The sequence below is a fragment of the Coenobita brevimanus genome, chromosome 21 (genome assembly GCF_032717465.1).
Source record: "Coenobita brevimanus isolate Jiangsu-jjx chromosome 21, ASM3271746v2, whole genome shotgun sequence".
Classification (NCBI taxonomy): Eukaryota; Metazoa; Arthropoda; class Malacostraca; order Decapoda; family Coenobitidae; genus Coenobita; species Coenobita brevimanus.
Window position 1 is genome coordinate 27,335,689 of NC_136974.1, and position 16,115 is coordinate 27,351,803.

Here is a 16,115-nt window from a genome sequence, read left to right on the forward strand (position 1 = left end):
CGAGGCAAGGGATAAGCATCGGTCTTAGACAGTGAGTTAACCTTCCGGAAGTCCACACACAACCTAACCTTCCCATCTGGCTTCGGCTGCAAGGTAACTGGTGAACTCCACTCACTGAAACTCTTCTTGATCAATCCATGGTCCAACATATACTTGATCTCATTATCGAGAGCTTTCTGTCTGATAGGGTTGATGCGGTAGGGAGCTAATTTTACAGGCTTACTATCCCCAACATCAATGTCATGAGTAGCCCAAGTTGTCAATCCCGGTGAATCTCCAAAAACTTTCGGATGTTTCCATAATCTGTTGCACAGCTCTTCTCGCTTTACTGGATCAAGGTGTCGCAATTTCTCCACCAGAGCTGCATAACCATTGCCCTCCCATAGGTCAGCTGGTAACATCTCACCACGACTAAACACTTCCTCCTGCTCCTCCAACTCACTACTAACCACCAAAACTACAGGAGCGCTCTTATCCCTGGTTCCCTCAACGTCCACTCCAAAGTCACCTTCCAGGAACTGTGGCTGTAACCCTGGTCCACCACTCACATCATCGGCACCAACAGCTCCCTCCACAGCACGTTCCTTTGATGCCACGTCCTCCTTTCCCCGTCCTTCACATCCCAGGTGAGAGACATCAGCAGTCATCCCACAATGAGAATCAACTGGGCGGTAGTATGGCTTCAACATATTAATGTGGCACAACTGAGTACTCTTCCGCCTATCTGGGGTAACAATTAGATAGTCAAGTTCCCCAACTCTCTTCTTCACAATATAAGGACCACTGAATCTAGCCGCCAGAGGTTTTCCTTGCATGGGCAGCAGTGCCAAAACTTCATCTCCTTGCTTAAACTCACGACTTCTGACCTTCTTATCGTAATGAGCCTTCATTTTCGCTTGAGCCCCGATTAGATGGTCACGGGCAAGCTCTAAAGCGCAATGCAGTCTCTCCCGAGTGCGGCAGACATAGTCAAGCATGGATTCCTGGTTGCCAGATTTGTTGTTACTCCAGGCCTCTCGCACCACATCCAAGGGACCACGAACTCTGTGCCCAAACACTAACTCATTGGGTGAAAACCCTAACGACTCAGTTGGTACCTCTCTCACTGCAAACATAACAAAGGGTACCGCTAAGTCCCAATCCTTTCCACTATCATAGCAGAAGGTGCGCAGCATGGTCTTTAAGGTCTGATGATGCCTCTCCAGGGCACCTTGTGACTGCGGATGGTAGGCACTGGACAAAAATGTGTTTGATGCCCAACTCTGTCATTGTCTGCTTAAATAAATTAGATGTAAAATTTACTCCACGGTCTGACTGCAACTCCTTGGGCAGGCCAAAATGAGTAAAAAACAGGATAAGTTGCTTGACTACTGACTTCGCCTGCATGCTCCTGATTGGTATAGCCTCTGGGTATCGCGTGGTAACATCCATTATGGTTAACAAATACTTGTTTCCAGCAGAAGTAGGAGGTAAAGGGCCCACGATATCAATGATTACCCGGGTAAACGGAGGTTCAACTGCAGGAATGGGAGTCAAAGGGGCCACAGGAAGAACTTGATTAGGCTTGCCCACTATCTGACAAGTGTGACAGCTCTTGATGTACGCAGCAACTTGTCCCGGCATACTTGGCCACCAAAAGTTATATCTTAAGCGCTGCACTGTCTTCCTGTTTCCCAAATGACCTGCTAAAGGTCCCTCATGTGCTAACTGTATTAACGGCACCCTATACTGCACAGGCACCACCACCTGCACTAACTCACCCACTCCTCCATCCACCGTGGCGCCAGTGGGCGTCCATCGGCGATGTAAAACATTGTCTTTAATCAGGAACTCCTCCTTACCACACTCCATACTTCTTTCTTCCCCTACTCGAGCAAACAAGGGCTTTAATGTTACATCCTCCTGTTGCTTCACCCTCAATTCTGCTGACCCAACACCCACCAGCTCTACTGAGGACTGAGATAAGGGACTGGTCGGGACACTGGACTGCGAAGGGCGATCAATCTCAGCGCCACCTCTAGTACACTCGACAGGGGGAGGAATGTCAGACTCCACACTGACATCATCATCACCTCTACCCTCAACAGTGACACTCTGTTCCTCAGGCGCGTTTGACGGTGGTCCTGCATCCCCGCAGTCGACCCCAGCGTCCTGAAATTCTTCTAATTCAGTCGGTGGGCTGGGTTCAGTCTCCACACAGACACACTCAACACCACCTCTAGTGTCCTGAGTGGGAAGTGGGGCGGCGCCCATGCACGCATTCCCACTCTCCTCACCCACTACAGCAACACTCTGCTCACTAGGTTCCTCCATTGGTGGCCCTGCCTCTTCACAGTCGACCCCAAGAACCTGTGGCTTCACCAGTTCTTCCTCCCGGGCTGCAACCTGTGCCATAGATCGTGTAATTGCACAGACCGGGAACATGGCTTCCACTTCTGCATCAACTTCAATACCAACTTCTGGGGCGTCAAAACACTTCTCTGCCACAACAACTGGTGGAGGAAGAGATGGAAATACTTTCTCTCCAGCCAGGTCGTTCCCCAGCAGAAAATCAACCCCCTCTAGTGGCATTACATCAGCAACAGCTACTTGAGCTGCAGCCTGAACAATGGGGCAATCGAGTTCCACATGAACATAATCATAGTATTCATCTGAGTTCATGCCTCTACACAGCACATACTTCCCTGAGTTTACAGGCCCTCCAGTCACGTTTCTGCACACAGACTGTTGTGCACAGGTATCACGAGCCACAGTAACTGGATAACTGATCCCATGAATTTTCACTGTGCCGTGACATATAAAAGGTTTACACCAGTCTAGGGACGATTTCTGAGGCAGTTCATCCGGAGGTGGCGTAGCATGTTGGGTAACTTTTTCAGCCTGAGCTGGCAGCGAGCACAGCCGGCTGCACTCCAGCTTTCCACAGACTTCTCCCTCACCGTTACCACTCTCCCAACCTCCTCGTTCACCTGACTCGAACCTATAACTAGTGCCACTGGTTTGGCATTTTGGGAGGCCTTCCACTTAGGGCAGTTAGGCTTGATGTGCCCACTCTGTTTGCAAAAGTAACAAAGTAGCTTCGAACTGGATACAGGGCTCTTTCTCCCTGAATTCTTTTTCTCCTCTGTACTTCCCTTGGACTGATTCACGGGAGATTTATCCCAGGCAGGGCCACTCACAGTCCTCTCCCTGGAATACTGAAAAGTAGCATACTTGACCCCCATACTCCGCAAGGCAAACACCCGGTCATCAGCCCACGTCGCTGCTTCCTTCAAGGTCTTAAATCTCTTCTCCCTAATTTTAACACCAATTTCTTTGTCAGCCATGTTAGTAAAATGTTCCATCAAAAACAGTTCACGCACCTCGTTATACGAAGTGGCGCTCTCACTCAGCAACCACTCGTCTAACCTCTCCTCCAGATACCTAGCGTAGGCCATATAGGTGTCAGCAGGCCTTTTCCGAGCACCACGGAACAACAACCGATAAGCCTCTGGTCTAAGTTCATATGCCTTCAGGATAGCTGTTTTAAATTCATCATAATCATCTACATCCTCAGGGCTCAACCTATTATACACTTCCAAAGCTTTTCCCTTCAGCACATTAGATACCAACCCCACCCAGCGCTGCCTGGGCCACTCAAACTCCCTAGCCTTCTTCTCAAACCTAATAAACCATTCTGTCACCTTCAACTCATCAAATGCTGGCACTAATTTTAGACTCCTTGAGAACCAACTCTCCCTATCCTCTGCACGGCCTGAGGTTTGGGTATCTGAAGTTGGTCTATTGGCAGTCACCTCCAAACGAGTCTTCTCCAGCTCAAATCGCATTTTTTCACGCTGCAACTCCAGCTGCATCTCCCTCTCTTCCTTCTCTCTTGCACGCTGCATTTCCCTCTCTTCCTTCTCTCTTGCACGCTGCATTTCCATCTCCATCTTTTTCAACTCCAATTGCAACTGAGCCTCCGGTGACAAGACTCCAGGGTATATGGGAGTGGAATGAACAGCTCCAGGGAAAGCACCAGACATACCCGGGGGAACTGCTCTAAACTGGCTCGGCGGCATCATAGATGGTAATAGTGGGGTAGCGAAACGAGGCAACTCAGCACCATAGTCAAACTCAGGGCTCACACGGGGAGTACCTTTGCTATGTGCCTCTCGTTGTTCCATATTTTCCATATCCACAGGTGACTCAGCACGTACGCGATCTGGTGTAGACACGCGTGACTCCATGGCAACAAATCAATGGCAGTACTCAATAATGAAATACTAATGCTGACTGAGAAACTACAAACACATCAACTTCACCTCAAAGCACAGAGAACACCAAGGTAACGATATCCTAGCAAGAAAAAGGCACTGTTAGGATATCCTGATGCGAGGTCGCCACTGTTACGGTAGCGCCAGCCCGGGGCTATTACAAAAAAGACAACAAGTCAGCCTTAGATGATCGGCCTCCACTGCGTTGCAAAAATAACGCAGACCCCGGCACTGACACTCCGCAAACTAGAGAAAAACTGCGCAACGGAAAGGTACTTACTTAAGAACGCAACACTCTGTACTTTGATAATAAAACGGAACAGCCTACCTATAGATCTAGCCTACTATCGTCACTACCGGAAGTAAAACCGCCCGAGACAGCCTACAGGAACACCTCCCACTTACTTCCGGTGGTGACGACTTTCTACTTAACCCGTGTCCAAGGGGGAACGCAGTTAATAGCTCACGATGGTTCTCACTAGCCTTGAGCAAAGAGATGGGATTAACTGTGTAGGGGTTAGGGGTGTGTGTGTATGTACGTGTGTTGGGGAACGTTAACAAAGGCAGCGAGAAGACCACGGTGAGCCAAACTGGCCCTCCAAAGACAACACGGTTACCAAAAACAAAATAAAATAACTACTTCCCTCAGTCAGCAACAAAAGAATAAAAATAAACTTAAATGAAAACGCCAGCTCGGCATAAAAAAATGACTGGGGAGAGAGAGAGTGTGCACACACACACGATACGGAAGCTAGCTGGGAAGAGACTGGACTACTGCTAGGCTCGTGTTCAGCCAAGCGCGAACGCATGAATCAAATTAATTAATAAGAACTTAAATTCGTGCCCCTCTCTCTCTACAATGAATTGGTACTTCAAATGCAAGCAAAACATCATTAAATATACTGGTAGCTCACATAAGACAATCAAAATAATCAAATGCATTCTCAGCATGGTATTAAATAAAATTGCCCTCAGTGGCAGGAACGAAAGAAACAAAAGAACTTGTAGCACTCGCTAATATAAACTCCGCGAATGACACGGATACATACTGCATAATCCCCCTAGCCCAGCTGCAACGGCTGCATCCGTGGGAACGGAAAGGCGGACAGCGTAACAATATATATATATACACACACACACACACATACTGTATATACTGTATCCTACTCTGGGCAAAGGCTTCAGTGCCTATCTAAAGGCCCAGTAGTCCTCCTACACACCTCCCTATGTCACTACTTCGGCGCTAACACCCACCGTCCATATTGAATACATGCTAGGGTAGTCTCATACAGAACTAGTGCACTGGTATTAGCCAGAGTATTTTTAAGACATGGCGGGTCTTCTGGTAGATCAGTAAAGTCTGCTTTTATGAAATTCAGATCCTTAAACTGTTCCCGGCCCCAGCCGGGATTCGATCCTGGGTCCATTAGGACTGCATCACTCCATATATTTAGGTATTAGATTCCCTTTGGTCTTTTTCATAATGATATTTTGTTTATAATTTTAAGTAGGTAACGTTACCCTGAGTTTATTCTTGGTGTTACTAGACGATTATATTCTGTTTGGGTGAGATTTGTCGAACTTGAGGGATTAGATGTGCTAAGCCGACTCCGTGCTGTCTTTACCCCTGCATAGCTGTTGTCTTTGTGCATGATGTAATTGGCTCTGTGTGGAGTACAACAAGCATGTTAGATTCCCATCACATAATTCTCCTAAATAGGATGGAGTCAAATGCATTCTGTCTCCATTTCAACCTCTTTCTCTTCGCCGTAGTGTTGCATATATATATATATATATATATATATATATATATATATATATATATATTTTATATATATATATATATCAACACACTCTCAGTTCCTGTCCAACTTTCTAAGGGCTATATATATATATATATATATATATATATATATATATATATATATATATATATATATATCAACACACTCTCACTTCCTGTCCAACTCTCTAAGGGCTTTATACAGGGGTTTTATCCGCCCCTGTGTGGAGTACAACTCTCATGTGTGGGGAGGTTCCCCACATACGGCTCTTCTCAATAGAATGGAGTCAAAGGCTCTTCGTCTCATTAACTCTCCCCCTCTTACTGACTCCCTTCAACCTCTGTCTCTTCGCCGCAGTGTTGCATCTTTATCTCTTTTCTATCGCTGCTTCAATGGTCACTGTTCCTCTGAACTGTCTGGATGCATTCCTCCACTTCTACGACGGGCGCATAGCACCCGTCTAGCAGCAAACTCTCACCCCTTTTCTGTCCAACTCTCCAATGCAAGAGTTAACTGTTACTCCCAGTCCTTCATTTATGCAACAGGTCAACTCTGGAACTGTCTCCCTCTGTCTGTATTTCCTGCTTCCTATGATCTCCAGTCTTTCAAACGCAGTGTGTCCAGGCATCTCGAAATGAATGGATCTTGAATTTGGCTCTCTCTGGTATTTTGTTTTTCTCTTGGACGGAACAGTTTGCGGGCTCATGGCCTTTGGTTCCTTCTTCACATTAAAAAAAAAAAAAAAACATGCGTGCTCGAACATGTGTTGACAACACAGCTGGCAACATGTCTGGCAACATGTATGCAGCAGTATTTGGATAGATGTATGCAAACAAGTTGCAGTACAGCTTCAAACCTGCTGGCAGCAAAGGTGATGGGATAAGTGTATCCATACAGGCAGCTGAGACTTCATCATGATGTTGCTAACATAATCTGGATGCTGCTGTTCCCAGCATGTTTGCATCTTGTTCGTTATTGTGTTGTTTACATGTTGCCAGCACTTGTTCCAGCACACGTCTGGACGTGCCCTAATGCAAGAGTAAACCGATAATCTCAATCATTTATGTATACAGCAGGTCAGAACTGGAACTATCCTCTTCAATCTGTATTTCCCTAATCTATGAAACGCAGTGTGAGCAGACATTTCGAAATTCATGGATTGTGAATTTGACTCTCTTTAGTTGCTTTTCTTGGAATGAACTGCTTTGCGGCCTTTTAGCCTTTGTTTCTGCCTACTTACACATAAAGTTAAAGCCTTCATTAACCATCTCAGCACGACAATTTTCCCTGGTTGAATCAGATCGTCTGTAGGTAGAAAGAATATCATGTCAATTACGTCCTCGATTTGTAGGGTTCAGATACTTCGGTTTAAAAATTTGTTTATGATCGCTCCATAAATATTTGGTCATTAGATTTAATTATTAATACTGAATACTGTATTTTGTATTAAATACTTATATATTTCTTAACTGGCTTTGGTACGACCGCCCACTTGTGATGTAATGACTTGGCCATTGTAATTAATTGGGTCTACAGGGTGTCCTAATGAGTGTTTGATCTCTCTCTCTCTCTCTCTCTCTCTCTCTCTCTCTCTCTCTCTCTCTCTCTCTCTCTCTCTCTCTCTCTCTCTCACTCTCCCCAGAATTAATGTAGCTATGAGTGTACATACGAGAGCTTGATGTAGGTGGGTGTAGGCGGGAGGCTGTAGGTGGGATGACAAGTGAACATGGGTTAATAGATTACATGGAAGAACCTGAAGAATTAAGTAAGTGGGTGTAGGTGGGTGTAGATGGGCGTAGGTGGGTGTAGGTGACATGATAGGGTGTAGGTGGGATAATATATATGTACGTGGGTTAAATGGGAGAGGTTTCAGTGGGTAGATAGGTTTGGTTTAGGAGGGTAGGTGGGAGGGTTTAGGTGGAATGAAAACTATTACGTGGGTTAGGTGGGAGGAAGTGGCGCTGCAGATGGGTTGGAGGGTTAGATTAAAATGGGTACAAGTGGGGTAAGTGGAAGTAGACATAGGAGGTTGTAGGTGGGAGAAGTAGACGGGTTGATAGGTTAGATGGGGTGAAAGATGAATTTAAGTGGGATTAGGTGGGTTAGGTGGTGAATTTAAAAGCTACTTTAAGTTAGATTAGGTTAGGCTAGGTCAGGTTAGGTTAGGTTAGGTTAGGTTAGGTTAGGTTAGGTTAGGCTAGGTTAGGTTAGGTTAGGTTAGGCTAGGTTAGGTTAGGTTAGGCTAGGTTAGGTTAGGTTAGTATTTTCTTATTTTGCCATCAAGCAACGGTAAATTAGATTCAAAAGGACGAAAAATCTCGGCCAAGTTAAGATGGATGAACCATAGAGGAGTCTGATACAGCCTACAAAAACCCCTTTACTTATGGGGGGATTTTTCTGAGGTGAATATAATCGTCTGGTAGCGGCAAGAGACAGTAACACAAGACGCCATAGTGATGAAGGGGTGAAGAGTGTTGCCCAGAGAGAGAGAGAGAGAGAGAGAGAGAGAATATACGTGAAACATGCAGAAAGGCAGAACATAAGACAGACACATAGAGCAAGAAATAAAAATACATGAGAGAGAGAGAGAGAGAGAGAGAGCTACTTAAACACACAGAGGTCAAACTAGCTATAATATAAGAAGCCTTTCCACCCTTATTGCTCGGCCCTAAAATAGTAATAACTTGTACTGGGTCTAAGTGATGGCCTGATAGAGTTTTTAATTGACTCTCTCTCTCTCTCTCTCTCTCTCTCTCTCTCTCTCTCTCTCTCTCTCTCTCTCACGGCTATTTATATTTTCCGTAATAGCAACAACAACTGGTAGATGTCACCCTACTGTTAAATAAAATCGTCTGTCATTATACTGAAATGATTTAGGTGAGAGAGAGAGAGAGAGAGAGAGAGAGAGAGAGAGAGCACGTGGGTGTACATCTATTTGGGATTGTAGTCATAATTCCCAATGTTTAAGCACTTCAATTATCATTAGTGTATATTCAGTACTAACGTGTGTGTGTGTGTGTGTGTGTGTGTGTGGCGGAGGGTTCTTTCTCACCTGCATGTGTTTTTCTAATTACATTCTAATGGGCATATGGGTTTTGTAGGCTGGCTTCATTATGACCAGGTGTGACCCATGACATCTGATTATTTATGCTCATTTAGCGTCACAACACACACACACACACAGTAAGAAGCGGTATCGTCAGAACTTTTGCACGAAGCACTGACACCACGAACATAAGATTTCATACAAAGCCCATGTGGCATTCCTTGGGTGAAATGAATATGTGTCCCATTTTTACCAACACTCCAATATATATTTCTTCAGTAGTTATATTTGGTATTTTGCGCACATTCACGCTTTGCAGCTCTACTGATACAACTGGATCTTTTGCTGTTTATCTTATCGAACTCTTCTATAACGATGCTTTGTGTGGATAAGTGGATGTGGGGAGTGTTGTAGTGTGTGTGGGGGAGGGGACTGTTGTAGTGTGTGTGTGTGTGTGTGTGTGTGTGTGTGTGTGTGTGTGTGTGTGTGTGTGTGTGTGTGTGTGTGTGGTATCCAGGGTGGCGGTAGGGTGAGTTATTGATGTGGTGGGATGAAAGTAGAGTGGCTGAGAGGTTTGGTGGGCAATATTAAGTTGGCAGGATTGAGGTGAAAGTTTGTGCCAGACGGGAATTTTACCCTTCATTATATTTATTGGGTGATCTCTCTCTCTCTCTTTCTCTCTCTCTCTCTCTCTCTCTCTCTCTCTCTCTCTCTCTCTCTCTCTAAAATTACAGCGGCAGTGCACGAAAATTATTAGGTAAACCAAACGAGAGTATGAGGCAAAATTTTCTCATGAAGCAAATTCAAACCTTAAATTATTTTTTCGTTATGTGAGGAGTAAGAAAAATGAAAAACATAGCATAGGTTCTCCACTAAACTTGGAAGGCGATCTCGTCTATGATAACCGAATAATAACAACAATAATGAACGACGTCTTCCACAGTGTTTGCACAAAGGAAAATAGTGTAAACATTCCCATCCCACAGTCGGTTTTCTCAAGACCAGATGAGAAGTTATCAATCAACGAAGTGACAGGACACGAAAAGTTAAAGTATCTTCTGAAAATTTACCCAAATAAATCAACTGGCCCAGACCAGATATCGCCTCGCGTACTGCTTTAATGTACAGTTAGCTTTTTCTATAACTAAAATATTCAGTAAATCATTAACTGAATACAGAGTACCTAATCAGTGGCAGCTCGCTAATATATCGCCTATCTTTAAAAAGGGCCATAAAAAACGCGCCACAAATTACCACCCAATAAGCCTAACGTCAGCACTAAGCAAAATTTGGGGAAAAATTATTAGAGATAAAATCAACGTGTTCCTTAATAAGCATAATCTTATAACAGATCATTAGCACGGGTTTCGTAAAAATATTTCATGCCTTACATATTTGCTTGATTTTTTTTACAAACATTTACGATAACTGGGACGCAAAAATGCCGTTGAATATCAGCTACCTAGATTTTCAAAAAGCGTTTAATAAGATACCCCATCTAAGGTTACTTGAAAAAAAAAAAAAGACACGGTCTCTAACAAATTATGTCCATGGATTGGTGATTGGTTAACGAATAGCAGCCATCGTAAAGTGATAAATGGCGAATCACCAGCCTGGCTAGAAGAGCAGTTCCTCAAGGGTCATTTCTAGAACCAGTTCTTTTCATAATTTTTATCAAATATCTAGAAAATGGACTAGTTTCTATGGTGGCGAAATTTGCAGATAACGCAAAGAGTGGAGGCAAAGTTACTAAGAAATCAGAATGTGAATCTATAAAAAGCAACCTGGATAAGTCAAAAAACCGGAGCGAAAACTGCAGTTGAAATTCAATATAGATAAATGTAAGGTAATGCATTTTGACGACAAAATCATTATATATGAATATCTCATGTTTAGTGTCCCACTGACGGAAGTAAACGACGGGAGGGATTTAGAAGTTATTATCGGTAACGACTTAAAAACCCCAAAACAGTTTATAGCAGCCAATAACAAGGCAAACAAAATGCTCGGCTTCATCGCAAGGAACTTTAATCATAAAACGCCCGATGTAATTCCTAAGCTTTATACGTCATTCGACAGACCACACTTATAATACTGTGTGCAGCAATGGTCCCCGAATCTTATTATGGACGAAGACAGACCAGAGGGAGTGCAACGCAGAGCCACACAAATTGTATTATCCCATCGCTGCGAAATTTAATCTACGAAGGGCGACGAAGGAAACTGGATATGTTTTCTCTAAAAAAGTGACGACTCAGAGGAGATCTAATACAAGTATTTAAAATTCTTAACAAAGTTGACGATGTTAGATGTGATAATTTGTTCGAAATACAGAATGATACTGTGACAAGAAGTAATGGAATGAAACTCAAAAGCCAAAGATGTAACACTAATATAGAAAAAAAAAAACTTTAATATTCATGTAATGGAACATTGAAATAGGCTACCAGCAGCAGCAGTTAGTACAAAACCTATCGATACGTTTACAATTTGGCTAGACAAATAATTTGAGACTATAAGTAACTAAGTCTTGTTTATTTCCAGGTTGAAGTGTATGCTGACGACTGTGATACGTTTGATTAATAATAATAACATTCGGCGATTATGTTTGGTTTCCTTTTACAAATATGTAGAATAGATATTACATTACATACTTCTGTCTCTCGTATAAAATTTTCATGCTTGGTCTATCTAACAAGCCATTTTTTTTTTCTGCTACTTTTAGCGGATGATGGGGGAAAGACTTCCCCGTCCCTATCCTTTTCTCTTACACGTCGGTTAGATCTTGGTGTAATTAGCCTTTTTTTCCAGCAGATAACCACGCCATGGGCTAACGGGCCTCCTGTTTTCCGTACTTCTTGTGTACTCTCTCTCTCTCTCTCTCTCTCTCTCTCTCTCTCTCTCTCTCTCTTTATGTATATATATATATAAAGCCTTCTAAAAGCAGTCTGTAATCGACCAAGGTAATTTTCTTCCTCATAATACACTGGTGGTCTGGGTCGGTTGTTCGTACTCATTCATATATGTCACACTGACCATCCGTGAGTGTCGGACAGTGACTGACAGAGTGCGGCTCCATGCATAAGTTGGCTGGCGTGGAGGATAATTCAGGTTACAGTATCTAAATCAATCGTCTCTCTCTCTCTCTCTCTCTCTCTCTCTCTCTCTCTCTGTCTATCTATCTACCTATCTATCTATCTATCTAACTAACACTCTCTTGTTCAGGTTGGTCGTAAGCGTGCTGCCATAGTTCTGGACAAGCTGATGTTCGCCCTTCAGCGAGCGCTGGATTCCCCCCATCCCGGTGGCCCCTCCCCCTCCGGCGCCCCCTCCTCCCCCTCCCGCCACCACGCCCCCCTCGCCCAGCCTTACCCACGCCACGCCCACGCCTTCGCTCAAGGACCCGTAAGTTACATAGGCCTTCACCACAGGGATAATACCGCCTGTGGCACTGAGACTTTTCATTTGTTTCAGCTCTATTATGTACAGTATATATATATATATATATATATATATATATATATATATATATATATATATATATATATATATATATATGTGTGTGTGTGTGTGTGTGTGTGTAATTCATTGGGTCGGTCAGGATCGTGATGGTTGTGATCATCAGCATTTTACCCTCCCGGAAGAGAGCTGAGAGCTCATATAGTCCAATCTAAGGGCCAAGTCTTAACCTTCACACACGTACACACCCATCTTTTTGCTCCAGGAGGACAGTGACCACCCGCTTCGTCAGTGAAACTTTTCGCTTCCTGAGCAAGGCCCGAACCCCCGTCTTAGCAGATGCTAAGCGAGAGCTTTACCACTGAGCCAGTGTGTGTGTGTGTGTGTGTGTGTGTGTGCATTTTTTCTCGTCGGAAGTGGTAGAAAAGTACACTGCTGATCGTCAGTTCATTAGATCGATTCCCAGCTAGGGCAAGGAACAGACTGAGGTTTTGAAATTCTTCATTACACATATAAAAACATTCCCGCTACTAGGCTGTCACCACACCAGCTATGAAAGTGACAGCCCAAGCATTTTTCAGAATCCACGGTTATTTTTAAGGGGCTACTTTTGCAGGCTCTCATCTTTGTATTATTATTATTATTATTATTATTATTATTATTATTATTATTGTTGTTGTTGTTGTTGCTGTTGTTGTTGTTATTGTTGCTGTTATTATTATTATTATTATTATTATTATTTTATTATTAGAAAGTAGAAACATGTGAAAATGTATGCAAACTCTGTTGATAATGCACGAAATGATCACTGGGTCTCAGGGAAGGGCTTGTTTGTTCCATGTTCAAGACTAGTATACAAAAAGAAAAAATAATCTAGTTAGCATAATTAAAACTAAGAGGGCGAGGGTGTAGATAAACCTTAATCTTTCATGATAGGTCTGAAGCATGAGTAAAATTAAGAGGGCGAGGATGTGGACAATCCCTAATCTTTCATGACAGGTCTGAAGCACGTGATGACAGAGAAGGTTAACTTGTTGCTGACTCTAGGCCATAATTTTGGTGCAGTCTGATCCCATCTAACAAATACAGATGTTGTTCCCTCCATGTCCGTCAGTCACTAGCGCCTTGCATTGACCTTCGTTCGCTCGCTGTTAATATTACGGCTGTCTGTCTCTCCAGCTAACTCATTTTGTCTCTCCAGCTAACTCATTATGTCTCTCCAGCTAACTCATTTTGTCTCTTCAGCTAACTCGTTCTGTCTCTCCACCTAATTCGTTCTGTCTTTCCTCCCCACAGCTTGACCTGCAGCGGAGAGGCAACGGTGAGGGTCGCCTGTACTGGAGGTGCTACTTCAACGCTGTATCCTGCTTCTAAACACCACACACCCTCCAGTCCCTACACTACCTAACATTACTACAAGATTGTAACATGTCGAAATGCCTTGAGAAGATGTAGCTAAATATCATGAGGAAATTATTAAATCTGAGTATATTATTAGACCAAATAACACAAGGAGAAACAACTCACCTCCTTCTTCTAAACACCGGCGAGAATTCAGTGGTTAACACGACATTATTACAGCCGAAGAGGCGATAACTTGAAATGTTTAGAAATTAAGCAACATTATAATTTAAAACTGTATACAGAAACCAGGCAACAGATGAAAACAGATAAATGTAAAAATGAAAGACTGAACATTCTGAAAGACAAGAAAATTGGAACAAAAAGGAAAAACAAAAGCAGTCTGAATGCTCTAAAAACTATGCCTAAAGCATACACTGTAAGGAATATATATATATATATATATATATATATATATATATATATATATATATATATATATATATATATATATATTCAGAGTTATAGACAATAATACATAATCCATAAAAACAGCTGAAAATATACCACACCCGAGAAATTATACTCGTATACCAGCACTGCAAATTGTCAAAATATCCCGAGACAAAAAGTATAGTAAACATATAGCTAAAGAAAAATTAAATCTAAAATACAGTGCTTCAGAGTTAAAATAAGCCAGTGTTCTCATAACTATAATTGTACCGACGCTCATAAATTACGATAATTACTTTAAAATATGAACTACACACACCAAAATTTCAATAACATTACAATACTTCATAAACAGGTTCATACCTAATATAATTAGCCAAAATAGATCAGTACTTTACAGAAGTGGTACTTATGCAATTAACCCTTTCAACACGAGGATGTTTTTGTTTACTCCCGCTACAAACGATTATATTCTAACTGGAAGTCTCTCTTATTGAAAAAGTTAATATGCATTACGGAAACCCTTAAATTCGAACAGTCTGCCCTAAGATAAATAAAATCGTCGGTAGATATCGTGAATAGAATAGATGTCCTGGGGCTGAATGGATTAATGCCATAATTCAAAGTTGGATTACTAATATATATTTGACAATAATTCATCTTCGTTGCAAAAGTTTTAAGCAACAAACTGTCAAGTAGACGCATTATCAAATGACTCTGAAAGAAAACATGAAAGAAAACACTGAAATGGAAACTGTTGTATTCAGGTAGCGAAGAACTTATGATAAACTATTAATTTCTTCTGAAGCTGACAGGAAAAAAATATATATTTACATCAAACAACACCAGATAAATTATGTGGCCAAAATGACAAATGAAACTTTAATAACTGAGAAAACAGAAATGAAATAATAACGGGAAAACAGTCTCCATAACTTTCTAAATTCCTTATTATTCATAGAATATAAATCTCTTTATGATATTCATGTAAAAAAAGGATAAAAAAATGCCAGTAATAGGTACACATTATTTTATTCTATTACATGAAGTACTAAAGCACGGTATTCCAAAGTAATGAAAGCAACTGCAGGGCTATAGATAAATTCAAGTGTGGATGACTTAAGGAAGTTAACACTTTTCCCCACACAATCTATTTAAAATACTGGCAAGGTACGTCTCAAGATCCCTCTGTTACTTCCGCACTGACAAATCCTTATAATATACTCAAGTGCATATATACTATAGTCAGTCTCATGCCATGTTCTGTACATACGTAGTTAATGCACATGTATTTTGTTTTCTCTTGTGTCTACCCATCTCTCTAGCCTATTATCTACACTAGAAAAATATATGTATGTCATAAACTTGAGTATTTCAATTCTCCCGCCAAATTTTGAACCCTTGTAACTGATAACGTATATTTCAACTAATTCTTTTCTGCCTCCTGACTATTTATTGAGCTTAGAAGAGATTTTTCGAAGCGGAGGGGTCAGATACAGCCTTCATTAACCCTTTCACTATTGGAGGTCCTTTCTAAGCTTAATAAAATCAACTGGAAGTGGCAAAAGCAGACCAATACAAAAATACACCACCGACTGAAGAGGTTAGCAACTGTTTGTGGTGAAGCTAACCTAACTGGATCACTTATTTCATTTTCCTCTGCCGAAGTTGCTAGTCTGCTTCTACATTGCTTTACTTGCTCATGTTTACTGTCAGTGTCTAAGGACTCTCTTTGCTAAAATCCTGTTTATGAAAGCTTAGTTAAAAGAAACGCTA

At 42.1% G+C, this 16,115-nt stretch overlaps 1 protein-coding gene across 1 annotated transcript in view; it reads left to right on the top strand.

Moving 5' to 3' along the window:
* The window catches only part of AstCC (Allatostatin double C), a 34,490-nt gene extending 20,571 nt beyond the window's left edge, over positions 1 to 13,919 (top strand). The window contains exons 2-3 of the mRNA XM_080266579.1: positions 12,312 to 12,491; positions 13,842 to 13,919. Of these exons, the coding sequence (XP_080122705.1) occupies positions 12,312 to 12,491; positions 13,842 to 13,919 (258 nt within the window). The remainder of the gene's footprint in view (positions 1 to 12,311; positions 12,492 to 13,841) is intronic.
* Positions 13,920 to 16,115: the final 2,196 nt, after the last annotated feature.